Source organism: Rhineura floridana, chromosome 2 (genome assembly GCF_030035675.1).
Source record: "Rhineura floridana isolate rRhiFlo1 chromosome 2, rRhiFlo1.hap2, whole genome shotgun sequence".
In the NCBI taxonomy this organism is placed as follows: Eukaryota; Metazoa; Chordata; class Lepidosauria; order Squamata; family Rhineuridae; genus Rhineura; species Rhineura floridana.
Window position 1 is genome coordinate 171,708,264 of NC_084481.1, and position 18,911 is coordinate 171,727,174.

General features: G+C 41.3%; 1 protein-coding gene across 2 annotated transcripts in view; it reads left to right on the forward strand.

Moving 5' to 3' along the window:
• Nucleotides 1–378: 378 nt before the first annotated feature.
• GPR176 (G protein-coupled receptor 176) overlaps nucleotides 379–18,911 on the forward strand; it is a 56,070-nt gene continuing 37,537 nt past the window's right edge. Inside the window, exon 1 of one of the 2 annotated variants that reach the window (XM_061611466.1) lies at nucleotides 379–508. Coding sequence is in view for 1 of the 2 variants with exons in the window: in XM_061611465.1 (XP_061467449.1) it covers nucleotides 1,430–1,652 (223 nt within the window). In the remaining variant the exon portion in view is untranslated. Of the gene's footprint in view, nucleotides 1,653–18,911 lie in introns of both variants that reach the window. The other variant, XM_061611465.1, reaches the window with a different exon arrangement.

Genomic DNA, 18,911 nt, shown 5'->3' on the forward strand with positions numbered 1-18,911 from the left:
CTCTCCCCTCCCTCTCCCCCTCCCTCTCCCCTCCCTCTCCCCTCTCCCCTCCCCCCTCCCTCTCCCCTCCCCCTCCCTCTCCCCCTCCCCCCTCCCCCCCTCCCCCCTCCCCCTCCCCCCTCCCCCCCTCCCCCCTCCCCCCTCCCCCTCCCCCTCTCCCCTCCCCCTCCCCCTCTCCCCCTCCTCCCTCTGCTGAGCTTTCCCTCAGACTTTTTTTTTATTATTCTAGGGACTGGATTCCATTCCATTCCTTTCCTTTCCCCTTCTCTCCTCCTCTGACCTCCCCTGAAACTAACAAGTCAGTTTTCGTCAGTTCCACAGCTCTGTCAACCGGGCTTTATCCCTAGCTCTGCTCAAGGTTCCCGCTCCACCAATTGACGCTTCTCCTTTATCTCACTTCCGGTTGACAGCAGGTGCCGATAGCTGACTATCTGAGAGAGACTGTCTTGCGGGAGAAAGCTATACACGCTCAAAATCACGTGGAGATAATGCAGGAAGACATGAACAGGTGAGCAGAGCTCCAGTTTATTCAGGGAACAGGTACACGTGGTGACTAGAAAAAGCACCAGGTGTAGAATCTTTCTCAGGAGCAGCTGTACACAGGTACAGGCAACTTGTATCCGGGTACAGAGTAACACGAGAACACTCCCAGTCTGGCTGTCTCTATCAAAACAACAACAAGGAGCCCAGGCGACACTACTGAGAACAAACGAGGCAGCTGCCCATGCAGACAAACCAAGAGGTGCTCATTCTGCAGCTTGTCCAGCAGCACCACAAATACAGAGTTATTAAAATGCAAAAGGCAACCAGGATTGCTCAAGAACTTTGCAATTGCCATGTTTAAAAGAAAATTGTGCTTAATTTGAAGCTGCGCTGATTTAAAAAAATCCACATGAGATTTTGTGGCTCGCTGAAGATTGACAGGGCACCTGCCTAAAGATTTATCTGTGTGTGTGTGAGAGAGAGATGCAATTTGCAAGGATATGAAAGCTAAGCAAAACCTTGACACTGGAAGAAAGAGCCCCAGCTGGGTTAGTTAGGGTCCCCTTTGGATGCAAGCAGGATACGATCACTGGAGCAGAAGGGGTAGGCAGAGAGCGCATTTTGTCCTCGTTTTATGTTTGTGACAGAACAAGCACACTGTGGAGGGGCACACGCACAGTGGCACGGGGTTGAAGCAAGGAAGATGGGACAACGGAGTACCAGCCACAGTCAGCTTCCCCTGCTGCTCCTCTTCCCCATTCTGTCGTGAATGGAATGAGACACGAAAAGCGCGACAGGCTTCCCGGGATCCAGAAATTCAGGGAGACATAATGGAGCTGGCTGTATTTACAGAAGCAGTTCCTGGCTGCGTGCTTTGTTCAGTGAAGAGCATTGGATCTGTGCGGGGGAACTGTTAAGGAAGCGGATAGAAGAAAGACATCTCGTCATGGGGTACAATGCAAGCTGGGTTTTAGTCAACGAAAGTGAGCGTGGGTCCTATCATGTTGTCGCCACGGCCGCCTTGAACACGTCCAGTGCACAAATTGTGGGGATCAATAGAAGCACCCACGGAAACGGGACTTCAGAAGATGAAGAATACAGGGAAGAACAAACCTACCGACATTTTACTACTGTTGTGCAAGTTGTCATCTTTATTGGCTCTCTGCTAGGTAAGTAAATAGAGCTGCAGGTTGTCTTCCCTTCTTGCTGTGGGATTGTATTCTGAGGTCTACAGGGGATGACACCAGAACCAAAGCTAGCCGAAGGATAATTACTTGTAGTTTTCCTTTAGCAAACCCACAACCCTGACAATTCAGCTTTATGGGATCTCACAAAGATCAAAACATTGTGTGCTACGCTTTCAGGCTACATTTAACTTTGGGTGTAAAAAGCTGAGACAGATTGGTATATGTTTCAGTGTTGCTTGACAGCTTTGTTAGCGCATTCGCTGTTCTCAGTAACTTCCTTAAGAACTTAAATTAAAGAAGAAATAAGTTTGTATGCTCTTGTTTTTCAGTACAAAGAAATACTTTATTAGGAGAAGGTTTGGGGCAATTATATAAATGTATATTTACACTAAAAATAATTTCTCCTTTTCATTGTATAAAATACCTTATGATTCATTAACATCAATCCTGCTTCCGTGCCCTGTAACGTTTTACAAAATGGTTTTGATTGGTTCCACTAAGGTTTTTCCTGAAAGAAGAAACATAATTGTTAAAACAAGGTGGCAGTCCTCTGCCCAGTTGGGCTGTTTAAATTCCATCAAAGGCAAACCCTTACTTTGTGTAGAATTATAGCCTAAATCATTCAGCCAAATAGCCTGCATACTTTCTGAGGTATGTAGGCTGAGAAATAATGGCTTGCCCAAGGCAACCCAGTGAGCTTCATGGTTGAACTGTGGTTTCAGTGGGAGAGTCCCACTTCAAAGGCAACACACCACTTCTGCACCATGCACATGTACTATAGTTCCACTAGAGAGAACTTTGTGGAGAGTGGCAGACCAGCTGTATGAATACTGTAGCAATACAGAGATCTTCCCCAACGAATAGATATGTGGTTCTGATAATCTGTTATGGGGTCAGGGGGAAGTGGGTGGCTGGAATCTGAGACCTCTCTCAAAATTGATGGTCACAGCTGACTGTACTGACAATGAGCATCCTACACTTACCCCTATGTATTGGGTGCCATTTTTCTCCACACGCCACTCTCTTTCTGCATATTTAAATTGCATCAAGATCTGCCAGTCACTTGGAAATGCCTATTTTGGTACATGGAGATCTCTTACTGAATAGCATCCCCTCCCCATGAAAGGGAGGATAACATTTTAGAATCCTGTGTAGATGTTAACAGATTCATGCAACTGACTGCTGAAGAAGTCCATAGTTTCTTCATTTTTAGGTAATATTTGGAGTTAACTATTGTGTTTCCTTTTCTAATTACAAGTGGGAAATCCATGCAAACACATTTTGTGTGTGTCAAAGGCAGTTATTGAGAGTTTTCACAGATTGCTATTGTAGTTCATATTTATTTATTTTTAAAAGTTGTACTTATAGGTACTAGATAAGTTGAATTCCTTAACATGAGATAGGGATCCTTTCTCAGCGTGAGGGTCATATCCCCTTATGGACAATCTTCTGGGGGTGCATCCCGGTAGTGAACAGGCTAGAGGCAAAAGTGGGTGGAGCAGTGATTGTAAATCTTACTTTTGTAGAGTAGGCTACTTTCCACACCCACTTGCAGAACCCTCTGTCTTCCATCCAGGCAAGCAAGAGGCATCTCAAGACACATTCCTGCCAGGCAAAAGCATTCACGGAAGGTGAGAAGCAGGGCTCTTGAGGGGTGTGGCTGGTGAGATGTGTCCTGGAGAGAATGTGAAGGGCCACAGCTGGACCTGAGATTCCCTACCCATGCCTTAATACAGTATATCAGCTAGTAAAAGATGGTGATTTGAATAAAGGAGGACTTTGCATTGAGTTTAACATGAGTTGTTGCTCATTGATGTCCTTCTAAAACAGATAGAAATGTTCTTGATAATTAGGGAATGAATGAATTGGTCATATAATCTGATTTTATGAATGCAGAAAGTTATTTTGTGTTAATTCCCAGAGGAAATCCTTTTAATGTTGTATGGGTTCATTAGCCTTGGTAGCCAGCAGAGCAGAACATCAGAAACAAGACCCTGCCTCTCCCCTAAATCTTGTCTTTAGTGTTGCAATGAGGTTCAAAGGCTGCTGAAAACAAAAGTATTGCTGCTGTCTGAGTGCCTCTGAAGTGCAGAGTCAAGGCTCTGCCCTTCTCCTGTGCTGTACTTGCCATATCAAACGATATGGACACCACTGGTGACCTGCCAAGTGCATTTGTGCATCCTCAGGTTCTGTGGACATAAAGGGGGCCTCTGTAGCAGAGATGCCCTAACTGTGGAGCTCTTCTTTGCCAGCAGAGGGGGCACTTCCCAACTCCATCCATCCCGCAGATCTAGGGGTGGGGAGTGCTGGGCTGGGCTAGATTTCTCTGCTAGTGGAGTTTAAAGTTATGTTTGAAAAATATTTCAAATCTTTACTTGGAAATTATTTTTATTGGAATACTTGAACATATTTTGAAACATGAACATTCAGTAGTATGCACTTCTCTTACATGGCTTTCAATGGTGGGGGTAGGGGATAAAGGTACTGCAATCTGTTACCAAACTAATTTTGGCTCTATATTTAAAAAAGGCTGTGAGTTGTGTGAAAAAAACAATTGAATTTTGGAACTGCCCATTTCGAATGGTATATGTGCCAAACTACCATATTCTGATACAGGCAAATATCACCATCCAAGTGACAAGGACTCTGGATGCCTGCTGAGAACCCTCTGTACAGAGCAATACCTTTGTTCCAGTTATCCTTTCTCAGTTTAATCCAATAGCCAACTAGTCTGTGCAGCTAACTGTTTTGTCATGGAAGTTCAAACTCATTAGGAAAGTGGAACCAATTTCTCAGTAAATTTCTGACTGGCTACCTTGACCACTTACATCAGGAATGGAGCTTATTTTGCCATTGATTTAAATTAATGTTTTAGGAAGGAAATCAGCTTTAATTGGTTTCAAATTCCCATAAATATGTGGGATTTTTCTCCTTTGGAACCATGCAAATCAGGTGGCCTGAGATGCTCTGCCAGAGACTAATGTTCTATCAGACCATCTATTCTTCAAGGAACTCTGCATATGCTGTGAAACTAAATACTCTGCTCAAGTATGTAACATATCTAGCTATGTTGGATTACTTTTTATTTTTACTAAAAATCTGTACATGATCCTGTTGTCCTCCTTTCCCTTCTCTCAAATAAATTTTCTTTACATTCATTGATTGTTGACTTCATTGGCTTAAAAAAGACATTTCTTTGGAAAGTCTTGCTAAAACCTTCCCTGTGTGCTAAACTGCATAGTTGTTAAGCTATCACTTGTGATCTAAGGATAGTTAAAATAGATCTTTTAATTCTTGTGTCTTTCGGGCTTTTGGAAATTAATTCCACAGCTCCTTTCTTTGTGTTATTCCTCAAGCTGGGCTAGAGAGAGGGGTTCTTGTCAATAGGGCTTAGAACACACAAGTATACACCCCACTGCTGAACAGCCTAGAGAGGTGTTTTCCCCAAAAATAGGTGCAGCCTGTGGTGGCAGTCTGTTGTAATTTTTTGGGGGGGGACACATTACAAAAAGGAGATCCTTTGATAGGAAATACTTTCCATGCACGCTCATAGTGTCCATTCATTGCTAGTTAATATGATGGAACTATACATTTTTAGAAATAGAAAGCCAAGCCTTCCTTCAAAAAAAATCAGTGTTTTGGCTTTCCCCCACATCACTGGTCTTCCCTTTTCCACTCTCACCTTGGTTTTGTAGGGGTTTAATGGCAGTGCGGTCCTGTTCTGATCCATGGGTCTTCTCCTGTCATGTCTACTTTGGCCCTTGAAAACAACAGTATATAAGAATTACCTGCTTCTTTCAAAAGAGAGATGGATGCAACTCCTACAGATGGGTGTGAGTGATTGCTCTACATCTTGGTGCACACCATGAAACACACAAACATGTGAAAGGGGGAGGGAGATTGGACTGTAAATTTGGCAGTTCCAGAGAACCAGTGTGGTTTAATGCTATTGGACTGCAACATTGGAGAGCAGGTTTTCAAATTCTACTCAGCCATGATGTTCATTGGGTGATGTTGGACCAGTCACCACCTCTCAGGATCCCTCCAGACTGTGTGTGTGTGTGTGTGTGTGTGTGCGTATTCTGCAACATGTCATTGACACAATAGTACATTAGTGATTGGATTTATACTGGACTGTCCACACATCATTCAGCTTTATTAACTGTTCTGCATGCACTTTCTTCCTTGAAGGAAAATGGCATGTAAATGTAATAATAAAAAAATCCTGCTGTACCAAAGAAGGCAGACAGCATTGTTGGTTGGGTTTGTATGTCAGCTTGCCTCTGTAGACCACTGTACTGTAACATCCCACATTGAATGACTGCAGGCTACACAAAGGATTCTGGATGCTTTGAGATGATGGCAGTTCTCACATTGCTCTGGTCATATTAATTTTTGAGAGTAGCACCATACTTTTGCAAGAAAGAGTCTTAAAGGTTGACAAATTTGTCATAATAACCATTCTTCATCTGATGAGGTAAGCTCTTGCCAATGAAGGATCATGCCACAGTAAATTTGTAAGTCATTAATGTGCTAAATGGCACTGTTGCTTTTTCTAAGAGACTATCATGATCATTCTTCTATTTCTCATTTCTCATTTTTAGTTGTTTTCTTCTGTTGCTCTTTTATATACTTTTCATCCATTTTGCTAGCTTTGCTTTATGCAGATGATTAGCTAAAAAATCTTGCCCCAAATGCCACATAAGAATGAACGGTTTGGTTCTTTGCCTTTCTTTTAGATTTCTGGTTCCTATACCTAGAGCAAAAGTGAACATTCTAAGATCAGTCATACATACACTTTACTCTAATTGTTATTGTAGAGCCATGAGAGTGGATTTTTCACATTCTGCAATGTTAAATTGAAAATACACCCATGCCATTCTGCTGTTCCGATAAGCTCATTTCAATATAAAATCTCACAAAACTTATCGTCCTGAACTCAGAAACACTTGCTTAACAACCCTCAAAATAGAATCGAGAGTTCAAAGTGTAAAAAGAGAGAGAGAGAAAACAGGACCCTGTTGGACTTTTTTCTGTCAGTGGTCTCATAATTTATTGAAATTAATTAAAAATCAGCCATGTTCAAAGGGTGCCTGAAATCCTATTACTGACCTTGCCCTGTACTCTGACCTTCATATTCTGCAGTTTACAGGTTAAAAAATACCTGGCTGATTTTTAATTAATTTAAAAAAATTAACATTGGAGTCTGTGATAGCATAGACATGCTCAGTACGAAACAACTGTCAGTGTTCTAAAAACCAGACTAACAGCAGTTTGGCTTGGCTAATCAGACATTTTTTCCACTTTAAACAGACATGGCTTCCCCCAAGGAATCCTGGGAAGTGTACTTGGGAAGGGTGCTGAAAGTTGTTAGGAGACTCCTATTCCTCTAACAGAACTCCAGTGGCCAGAGTGGTTTAACAGTCAGCCCCTCTTCTGGTGCTTGTAGCTCCTCCTCCCTCCCTGCCCTTCCCCAGGTCAGTTTCACATATCCTAAACATAATTGCACAGGAGTAAATCCCAACTCAATAAGCAGGCAAATGTTCAAACCTACCCTACCCTCCTCCCTCCCTTCTATACCTTCCCCCCTGCCCCCTCTCCCTCCTTCTCCTCCCCTCTTCCTTCCGCTCCCCCTCCCCCTTCCCCCCCGTGGTCAGTTTCACCTATTCTAAGCATGATTGCACAGGAGTAAATCCCATTGAACTCAATAAGAATGCAAATGATCAGACGTGCCTTTCTCATCCTGTCCCCCTCTCTCCCCTCCTTCCCCTTCCCCTCTCCTCCCCCCTCCTCCCCTCCCCTCCCCCCTCCTCCCCCCCATGGTCAGTTTCACCTAAACTACATGATTGCAGGAGAGTAATAAGCATGCAAATGATCAATCCATTTTCAGCAAACTTACACAGGATCCCATTTCTTACCTCCCAAATTAAAAAACAGAGAAATTCAGTAATAGGCAAAAAAACAACACCCTGTGGTTTAAAAATGTATCTATAACCAACAGATATTTCTATCAAACTTTAAAAAGCAGGGAAATTGGGCAGCTATAATGAATGCATCAGGAGCAGGAGACCCGATTTCCTCTTGGAGATACTGCACCGCCCTACAAATCTAAAAAGGCAAACACAATTTGGGTTGGTCTTTCATAGTCCAATCCACTTCTTGTATAGCTTGGAAGAATTTGGTAATATGTGCCTCTGAGCATATGGTAAGTGGTAGCAACATTCAATCATCACTGTATCTCCAAAGATGGAGAATTAATTTTTTTGCATGTTTGTTGGTGTTCTTAGTTTGCTTCTTTTCTGTGTTATTACTGTTTCTACAAAAAATCTAACATAGAAAATTATATTTCTCTCATTATTCATCTTAGAAATCTGTGTCAAATTTATTTTTATTAATTTCAAAGCCTTTTTTGTCAATGTCATGGTGAAGACAGCCTTTTGCATTTTAAATAGGAGTTTATATTCTATTTCTATTTTTGTGCATTAACAGTTGAATCTGAAACTGCAGTTTGATGTAAAATTACACTGATTACAATATATTGCTACTTAAGCAATGAATCTAGCTGTTGAAAAAAATTAACTTGGCCTGCCCAAGATGTATGTGTTCAGCTTGCTATGCTTAAACCACTCCACTTAAGGAAGGATGGGCATGGTCCATTAAAAACAGAGTACACCTAGAAATTTGCTAGAATGTATTTTACCTCCCACTGTTTTATCTTGGGCAAACTGAGATACTCCTCATGTCCACTGGAGACTGTTCTGCAGAATAGTCAGTGCCACTATTCCACAATTGGTTTGGAGTTTTTTTTACTGTAAATTATATGAAATGTTGCTGTACTTAACATATTCACAGGAACAAAAGCAAACAAAATAATTTAACATAGGAAACTTCACTAAAACTGCAAAGTAAATCAAACATATTTAGAGAGTATCTGAACTATTTCAACTGTGTTAATATTGTTGCTTCTTCCCTGCTAAAACAGGATCAGTACGGCACATGTCTATGTTATTTGGGCTAATTGCAGGTGTTGCCAATACTCATCATATGCTCAGAAGCACATGTTACCAAATTCTTTCAAGCTACACAGGAAGTGATTGGACTTTGAAAGACCAACCCAAATTTGGTTGCATTTTAACAAATGTGTAGGGCAGTACAATATCTCAGAGGAAGTCAGGTCTCCTGTCCCCTGGTGCATTCACTATAGCTGCCAATTTCCCTGCTCTTTAAAGTTAGATAGAAATATATGTTGGCTATAGCTACATTCTTAAACCTCTAGGTTTTTTTTATCAATGAATTTATATCTAGAGAGTTGAATAGTTTCACCACCTTTTGTTTTGTTTAGGAGAGTCTCATGGATACAAAGTTCCACTCTGACCTCTGGAATTGAGGCATAATCTTCTGCACTGAATACCATATTCACACATGCATATTTCAAACTATAACATGGAAAAACATTTGTTGAACTTCATCACAAATGTAATAGTTAAGAACATAAGAATTACATAGATAAAATCATGAACTGTATCGTCTAAAGATTGTTTTCCAGTACTGACAAGCATCCTGCGGAATAAAATCCTGAATAATAGGAAATGTCATTTGATTCTCTAGATTAGAAGCATCTATTGTAAGAGACAATCTTGGGGGGGGGTGTTAAATAAAGGAATTCAGTGAGCTTTCATGGCTTTCTGTTACTATGGGAACACTTTTCATCATATACGTCACAAGATATGTCTACTCCAGTGTTCTGTTGAAAGGCTCCTGAATTGTATTCACACATTAATAAAAGGATTAAGCAAAAAAAAATCTTATTTTGACAATAAATGGATGTGCAGAATATAATGATATATATATGCGAACTATGTGACAGTGTCTAATGCTCTAATAACTATATGCTTCTGGATTATGCTCAGTAATAATTAATACCACTGTGAGGCAGTCATGGGATATGAAGATACATTAATATAACTATATCTGCTGTCTTATATAGGAAACCGAAGGAAATAGCAGGTATTTGGTTTGTTTTTGCACTGTGTACGTTGCTGGAAGTACATGAATGGAGCTGACAGAAATACATAATTACCAGTGCACATAAAAGAGACAAGATGGGTAGGAATGTAATTATTCTGCCTGCTATACCTGGAAGCAGTCATGCAGACATATCATTTGTTCAATGCTAGTATTGTAGTTGTTGAAATCCTGAGCAGGTCTGGCCCATACCCAGCTTGTGATACCCCCTAGCCATAATAAAAACAAAGGAAGGCACCAAAAAAAGAAGAGACAGACATTTTTTATTTAACAAATGCTTTTCTAGTTGATACTGTGTGTCACACTTCATAAGAACAACCTGCTGGATTAGGCCACTAGTCCAGCGTCCTGTTTTCACAATGGCCAGCCAGATTCCCGTGGGAAGCCCATAGGCAGAATCCAAGTGCAAGAGCACTCTCCATTCCTGCAATTTCCAGTAACTGGTATTCAGAATACTGGTTCTGACTGTGGAAGGATAGCATAGCTATCATGGCTGGTAGCTGCTGGTAGCCTAATCTATAGTTTAACAATGAGCTGTGCGAAGAACTTTTGCCTGGTCTGAATCTTTTAACATACAGCTTCATTGCATATTCTAGTGTTATGAGAGAGGGAGAAAACCTTTTCTCTATCAGCATTATCCATGCCATGCATAATTTTATACACGTTTATTGTGTCACCTCTTACTTGCCTTTTCTCTAAAAAGCCCCAAATGCTGCAACCTTTCCTTATAGGGGAGTCTGACGTGTATAAAAACATTATACAGTACCATAAAATTAACAAGTGTATAAATTTAAGGCCTGCTTTGAGCTTGAGTCCCAGGCCAAATCCCCACCCAGGTCACATTCTGATTGGTCCTGGATGTGGAAATCTCCTGTTTAAATATCAGCTTTATAAGGACTGGAAGAGCCAGTGTATGAGGGAGCCAGTGTGGTGTAGTGGTTAGAGTGTTGGACTGGGACCTGGGAGACCAAATCCTCTCTCATCCACAAATGCCACTGGGTGATCTTAAGCTAGTCATGGTCTCTCAGGTTAACCTACCTCACAGGAGAACTGTGTATGCCACCTTGAGCTCCTTGAAGGAGAGGTGGGATATAAAATAATAATAATAATGACTAGGTTGTCTCCACACAAACAATTTCCTCTGGAGTTAGCACCATTTGCTGATTGAAGGCTCTCACCAGGAAACAGCTAATTTTCTGAAATGTACAAGAGAAGCAGGAGCTGCTTTAAAATGCAGGGAAGCAGCGCACAGAGATACTCAGGTACCTCAATATCATTTTGCCAGTCCATACAAATAGTGGTACTATAACCAGGTTTAAAGTAAAATATCCTGCTTAAAAAAATATTTTAAAAGACAAAAGAAGAACAGGGAAAGCACCAGAACACAACACTTACATCTGGATTCTCCATAATAATTGAGTGAACAAACTTTGTATAGATGCTGGTGAAGGAAGAGTAGATGGAGGAGGTTTTCAGAAAAGGGCAGAGAAGACAAGACACAAGCTGGGCCAATCAGAGGGGGCTATGCGGAAACATGTCTATCTTAGATTTTTAATAGTTGAGATGGGATTAGGCTATGATTCAATATCTGATCTCTGTCCTTCCTTAGGGCCCACATCAAAGAGGCTAATGGGAGTTGAATAAAGAGCTGCTCAAGATTATACAGATCCTTGTTCTCCTCCCAATAAACCCATATCTCAGCCTGGTTAACTGAGCAGTTTTATAATACATCAATGCTGTAAAATAAATTATCAGGGATAATGCTTTTAATAGAAATGAGAATCTTGGGAGAATGACCATTCATACCACACTCACTCTTGCCAACTATGATATATCTAACTTTCTCCATCTTTGTAATTCAGCTTTTACATTCAAACCTGATGTGCCATAGTTAAGTTTAGTGATTTTTTTTACATCATCAACCAATTTTGTCCCCAGATATCTTACAGCCTTATTTGATATGTGCTGAGATTTTTTTCATTTAAGTCCAACTTGATAAGAATTACTCGTCTCTTTTGCTTATTCATCTTATCCCCCAAAATGCTTCCAAAAATATCTGTAATACTCGGATTCTCCACTGAGAACATGATATCATCTGCATACAATCTGATCTTCATTTGCCCATTCCTTATTCTTATCCCTTAAACTGAGGGGTCCCTCCTGATTGCAGTGGCTAAAGGCTCAATAGCTAGAGCAAATAATAAGAGTGACATAGCTTGTCTTGTTCCTCTTTTTAACCTCTGTTCTTTGATTAACTGTCTATTAACAATTTTGCAACAGGTTTTGAATAAATTGTTTTTACATACTGAGTAAACTTTAAAGATATATTGAATGCAGCTATAGCTTCAAATAAATACAACTACTCGATCAAAGGCTTTGGTAGCACCTAAAAATAACAGTACAGTTGGTTTATTACTTATATTTATTACCTTCCTGATATTTGTATTTAATTGTCTGTGCTGTGTAAGCCCTGTCTGATTGGCTTGATGTAATTAGCAATAACCACGTTTAATATTTTGTTAGTATTCTTGCCAGTATCTTATAATCCACATTTAATAGGGAAAGAGGTCTGTACGATTCAACTTGTGCTGGATTTTTCCTTTCTTTTAGAATTAGCACTACTGTTGCTTGATTACAGCTTTTGGTATTACCCCTCTCTTCAGACAATCATACAAATCTCTCAATATAGGGGTCATTTCACTTTTATGTACATGATAAAAATTCTATACTCAGCCCAGCTAGACCAGAGGCCTTATTCTTTTTGTTTATAGTTTATGATTTCTTCAGTTGTTACAGGTTTCTCCAATTCATGATTGTCTAATTATGAAAAGGCTGGTAACTGAAGTTCTACCAAAATGTTAGTACTATCTTCTATTTGAAGTTGTTAGGTCACATACAATTTGCTATAATACTTAAAAAAATATTCCTTCCTCCAAATGTTTAGTTTTCTGGCTGAAACTATATTCCAACACTGGTATTAATTTTTTTTTGCCAATTGCCATGCCAACAATTTATCTTGCCTTTCACCTTTCTCAAAATATCTTTGTTTTATTATTGCTAAAGCTTTTTCTGCTTGCATAGTGTCATGTTGATTTATTTGATTTCTTGCAGCTACCAAGCACTCATTTGATTCCTTTTAAGCTGCATTTCCAAATGTGTTACCTCTCTAATCAGCTCCTTCCTCCTAGCTCTGTATCTTTTATTCTTACCTGCTACTATATTTATGGACACCATGTGTCTCTGATTTACATGCATCCCATAATATAGCTACATCCTCAACAGATCCTTGATTAAGCCTGAAAGAATCGTGAATTTCTATGCAGATCTGATTCTTAACTTTCCTCTCTTGTAAAATAATAAGATCTAACCCTTTTAATAGGATTCTGTCACCCAGATTCAGTTTCTAGTTAGATCATTTAGCATATAGAGGAGAATGATCTGAAACCAGTCTAATATCAACATGAGCTACAGCTTCAAAATACAACTGAGGATGGGGCTGTACGCTATGGAGTGAGCGAGATGGGAGTGCTAGGGCGGTAGGCTACTGGGTGAGGAATAATATTGGCAATGGTCTGAAAAGCAGGAACCTCTTGGTGGAGACATGAAGTTGAAGGAAAGAGAAGCAGGACTGGGACAATATATATAGGGTCTACAGGCAGGAAGACCTTTATATTATTGGTAGGAAGGAAGTGGGCAAGTGAGGAAGCCAGGGAAGGGTTTAGGGTTGCTAGGGATATAGTAGCTTTTCCCAACTTGGTGCTCTCTAGCTGTTTTGGACTCCAACTCCCATCAGCCCTGGCAGGCTGTAGAGTGTAGACCCTAATTCTGACAGCTGTGGCTTTAGCACTGTGAACCCTGAGGCGGCAATGAAGGCCAAGAAGCAATTGTTTCCCCCTTTCCCCAGAATTTCACATACTGATTTGACTTTCTGTCCATTTAAGATATGCAGACAATACCATACTACTAGCAGAAAACAGTAATGATTTGAAACGAATACTGTTGAAAGTTAAAGAGGAAAGCACAAAAGCAGGACTACATCTGAACCTCAAGAAGACTAAAGTAATGACAGCAGAAGATTTATGTAACTTTAAACTTGACAACGAGGACATTGAACTTGCCAAGGATTATCAATACCTTGGCACAGTCATTAACCAAAATGGAGACAATAGTCAAGAAATCAGAAGAAGGCTAGGACTGGGAAGGGCAGCTATGAGAGAACTAGAAAAGGTCTTCAAATGCAAAGATGTATCACTGAACACTAAAGTCAGGATCATTCAGACCATGGTATTCCCAATCTCTATGTATGGTTGTGAAAATTGGACAGTGAAAAAAGCGGATAAGAGAAAAATAAACTCATTTGAAACGTCGTGTTGGAGGAGAGCTTTGCAGATACCATGGACCGCCAAAAAGACAAATAATTGGGTGTTAGAAGAAATAACTGAGGTTAACATACTTTGGACACATAATGAGAAGACAGGATTCAATAGAAAAGATAATAACGCAAACACAGATGGGAGTAGAAAGAGGAAGGCCAAACAAGAGATGGATTGATTTCATAAAGGAAGCCACAGACCTGAACTTACAAGATCTGAACAGGATGGTTTGTAACAGATGCTATTGGAGATCACTGATTCATACGGTCGCCGTAAGTCATAATCGACTTGAAGACACATAACAAACCACAGACAGAAAAAAGGATAAAAATAATCCATCAAATCAAATTAATCATCTACATATGGCTACAGGCTTGGACCAACAGACAGACCTAGAATAAAATAATGTCTACAGGTCAACCGACATAATCTTGTCTCAGCTAAGCAGAACTGGTGACAGATAACTTGCTTAACCTGTAGCTGTCATGTTTTGTTTTTCACTTTAAGTGATAGCACTGTAATACCTGCAGTGCCGTATAGTTTTTCTTGCCAAGGACTATTTTTGTGTTAAAAGTAGTTTCTCTAATATAGAAATGGAGCTTGGCTATTGTATGAGATAATTTCAATCTGTTTTGGGAACAGTGGGGCTTGCTCCCAAGGGGAAAAAAATAGTAAAATTGTGGCGTCAGCCAATTACATTCAAGACATTTGCTATAATGTTAACTTTTATACATACTGGGGATTTAGAATGCTGATTAGGAATAAATCGAAGAGTTACCTTCTTTTTGGTTCATAGATTTTATTTCATACTTTTAAAAATCTCATCCTTCCTCCACAAAACTCAGAGGTATTATATTATTATTTGATTTGTCACCCAATACAAAACATTTAAGAGACTTTCATGCACACTTTAAAAAACCCACCATCAACTTTAACAGTTAAACAGTATGCCCCAAAATATAACACAGAAATGGACGTAAGCCTGATCCCTCAAACACCTGGGAGAAAAGGAAAGAATGTTATTGCACTGGGGCAGCGTTCCAGGCCATTTTATTTTCACAACAACCCTGTGAGCAGAATTTGGAAGATTACTTTTTAAAAGTAATAAATTACAGTTACAATTACATGACAAAAAAAAGTAGTAATTACCATCACAATTACTCTGAAAGTAACTGATTACTTTTTCTCAAAAGTAATCACTGCAATTACATTTCAGTTACTTTAAAAAATGCCTACAAGGTGCTGGCCTTGGCTGCTGCACATCTAAGTAGCCTAAAAAACATTAAAAATAAACACACACATATGGAGGTAGTAGAATAATTCTTTCTATCCATAAGATAGCAATGGTGGTCTCTCCGCTGGTAAGGGTGGTGGGGAGGGAGGCTGAGGCCACTACTCAGATCTTTGCACGTCAAACCAAGTGCAATGCCCCCACTCATCCAGCCAACATAATCTCTCTCACTTAACCACCTCGCAGACCCTGCCCTGCCACCAACTAAGGGACACTCACCCAAGCAAACATTTTCCCCTGAGATGCAAAGAAGTTAAAATACTGCAAATACAGCACAGTGGCCAGAGAGGGTGATAGAAGCCACTTTGTGTGCCAAGTGCAAACACAGTATTCACACACATTGTCATCTTTCAACTCCACAATTCTTTATCTCCATTCTGCTGCTGCCTCCTTCTCCTTTATTGATGTTTTTGCCCTCCGGCTCCTTTTTCCCTCCACTCCATTCTTCACCACCGCCTTCCATTTTTTTTAAACAATTGTTTTCTCCACTCCACCCTGTCTCACTCTCCACCTTCTCCCTCGTATCCTCCTACCTACCCACAGAGCACAAGGGAAGAGCCATGCTGCACAGAAGCCCAGTTTGAGACACGTGATTTTCATCCACAAATCAGAGGGGCAGAAGACTTCCCCTGCTTCCCCCCCCAAGTAATGCCCAAAAGTAATGTTGGAAACATTACGATTACTCCACGAAAGTAATAAAATTACTCCTCGTTCTATTACAATCAAAATGTAAAGGAATTACCCACTCGTTCCTCAAAAAAGTCACAGATTACTTCCAAGCTCTGCCTGTGAGATAGGTTTATCTGAAAGGAACTGGGTGATAACCTGACAAATACACACTGACAGGAGATATCTGAAAAAAGTTTCCTGCTGTTACTGCTTTGTAACTCCTTGACTTTTGCATGTGCTCTGTCCCCCTCTTCTGCTTTCTGTGGATGGTGGTTCTTCACCCTCTGCAGTTGCGGCCGGCGCTGGAGGATGGCCAGGTTGGGCCCTGGCCAAGCGCCCCTGAAGGATTCCTCCTTAGGGTGGGTGGGTAGAGCACCCTTCTGCAATCTGCGGTAGTGTAAGCTCCTGACCCTGTAAATGTAAAATGTAAAATGAGACTGATCACAATATGTTGCTACTTAAGCAATGAATCTAGCTGTTGGAAAAAACAAACTGCCATCTTGGTTGATGGCAGATATGTGTGCGCGTAGCACGCATGTGTGCCATCAACAAAGATGGCGGCGGAGGCATCAGCCCCTTAGAGGAACCTCAGCCACCATCTTGGTTGATGGCAGGCTTGTGCCCACAGCACAACCAGCATTTACTTAAAGGAAGAGGTAAGTGAGGCATGCAGGCGGGTGTCACAGACCTGTGTGGTAGTAGGGGGGTGCCTGGAAGTTCCCTCTCTGTGATTCCCAGTAGGGTCAGGAGCCGACACTGCCTCAGATTATGGAAAGGAGCAGTACCCACCCACCCTAAGAAGAGCCCTTCAGGGGAAAGGTAGGTAGGGTGTGTGTATGGGTGCTGGGTGCCAGTCCTGGGGCAGGCTGGTGCCCAAAGCCCTGGCATGCCTGGCTCCAGCCCTCTCTGTAGTCACCTCATTATCTCTTTCTGCTCTCTCCTCTCTCACATCTTCAGTTCTTCCTCTCTGGATATATTTGAAGAAATCTTCTCAAACAGAATCTCCTTTACACGTTAATTGCATCAAGAGTGCTCTGCATGATTACTGGGGAGAGCGAGGCTGCGCTTCTAGTACCAGTATTAGACACACTACTGCCCATGCCCCCCCCCAAATTCATGCAGTGGTGCAGACACCTTATCAAAGCCTATATGGGAGCAGCTGCTTATGCAGAGACTTCCATATAATTGGGACCCTGTTTTGGGAGTCCTGATTGCCAGTTGTATACCGTGCCCAATTCAAGGTGTTGGTATTAACCTTTAAAACCCTATACGGTTTTGGCCCAGCTTATCTGAAGGAACGCCTCCAGTATCACCAAATATGCCGCCAAACAAGATCAGCCTCACAAGACCTTCTCTCGGTCCCACCGGTAAAAACAGTTAGGCTGGTGCGGACCAGAGAGAGGGCTTTTTCGATCGTGGCCCCCACCCTCTGGAACTTGCTTCCTTTTGACCTTCGACATGCCTCCTCCCTGATGGCTTTTCGCCGAACCTTAAAGACCTGGCTATTCAGGCAGGCCTATGGGATCTCTGGGGTGGGTTAGGCTATTATGCTGTATTATTGAAGGATGATTTAGATGAACTGATGTTAATATTATGATTGTTGTATGCATATGTTTTATATTGTATTTTATATTGTGTAAGTCGCCCAGAGTGTCCGTTAAGTTGGACAGATGGGCGACTAACAAATAAAATTTATTATTATGATGATCACAGGGGAGCTCATACATAGGCTCACAGTGCAGATATCTTTAATGACACAAGGACATCTACTAGGGGGCAGGTTCACAAGTGCATCCAATGCTGGATTACCTCCCCAGTAATCACATGGAGGACAATTAATCCATGAAGGAATTAGAAACTTTCTTCTCAGAGAAAACCTTCAGTTCCCTATGGCAGCTCCTAAAGGCCAAAAAAGGCTATGAACCAGGCATCTGTCAGGCTTTCTTGTCAGGTTTCTTTCTGTGCATGTGCATCATGCTCCAGTGTATGCCCTCAGGGATTAGCATCCCAGTCCTAAGAGGTATAAACCTCTTGGCAAAAAACTCACTAGTAAGGGGAGGGCGGAAGGTGCAACATAGTCTTCCAAACAATCCAAGGTCAAGCATAGAGATTCTGTCTGGGTCCAAAATGTGATCCAGAAGCAAGGGTAGGCAACAGTGCAAGGTCCAGGGAATTCAGAAGTATGTATGGGGGGGGGGCAACTAGGAGACAGAAACTTGTGATGCTTGCAGTTAGTGGAAGGCTCAAGAGAAGAGGGAGACCTTATTATTATTATTATTATTATTATTTGTTAAATTTCTATACCGCCCGACTAGCATAGCTCTCTGGGCGGTGTACAACAGAGAAATAATACAACAAAGAAATAAAAATATACACAGTATATAAGTAGCCAAACAATAATAATAAACAACAAACTAATGAAAACATCTCAATAAATATACAATTAAGCAATCCCCACACACTTCACAACAGTGTCTAACAAAAATATGCTGTAGTCCAAATAACAGCAAAAATGAATCTCCAAAATTAAATCTTGACCCCAAAAACAACTAAAAAACAACTAACCCCAGTAGTCTATAGACATCCCGAGCAGCAGGTTCACGCGCACATACACACACGGTCTCTGGCCCCTTCAGCAGTTGCTGTTTTTGTAGCTGGAGAGGAACAGGGCCCCACCCCTCCAGGCCAGGTGGAAATTAGCCAGAAATGCAGGGAGCAGGTCTTGCAGAAACTCACACAGGTAGATGGTCTCTGGCCCCTTCAGCAGTTGCTGTTTTTGTAGCTGGAGAGAGACAGGGCCCCACCCCTCCAGACCAGGTGGAAATTAGCCAGAAATGCAGGGAGCAGGTCTTGCAGAAACTCACACAGGTAGATGGTCTTTGG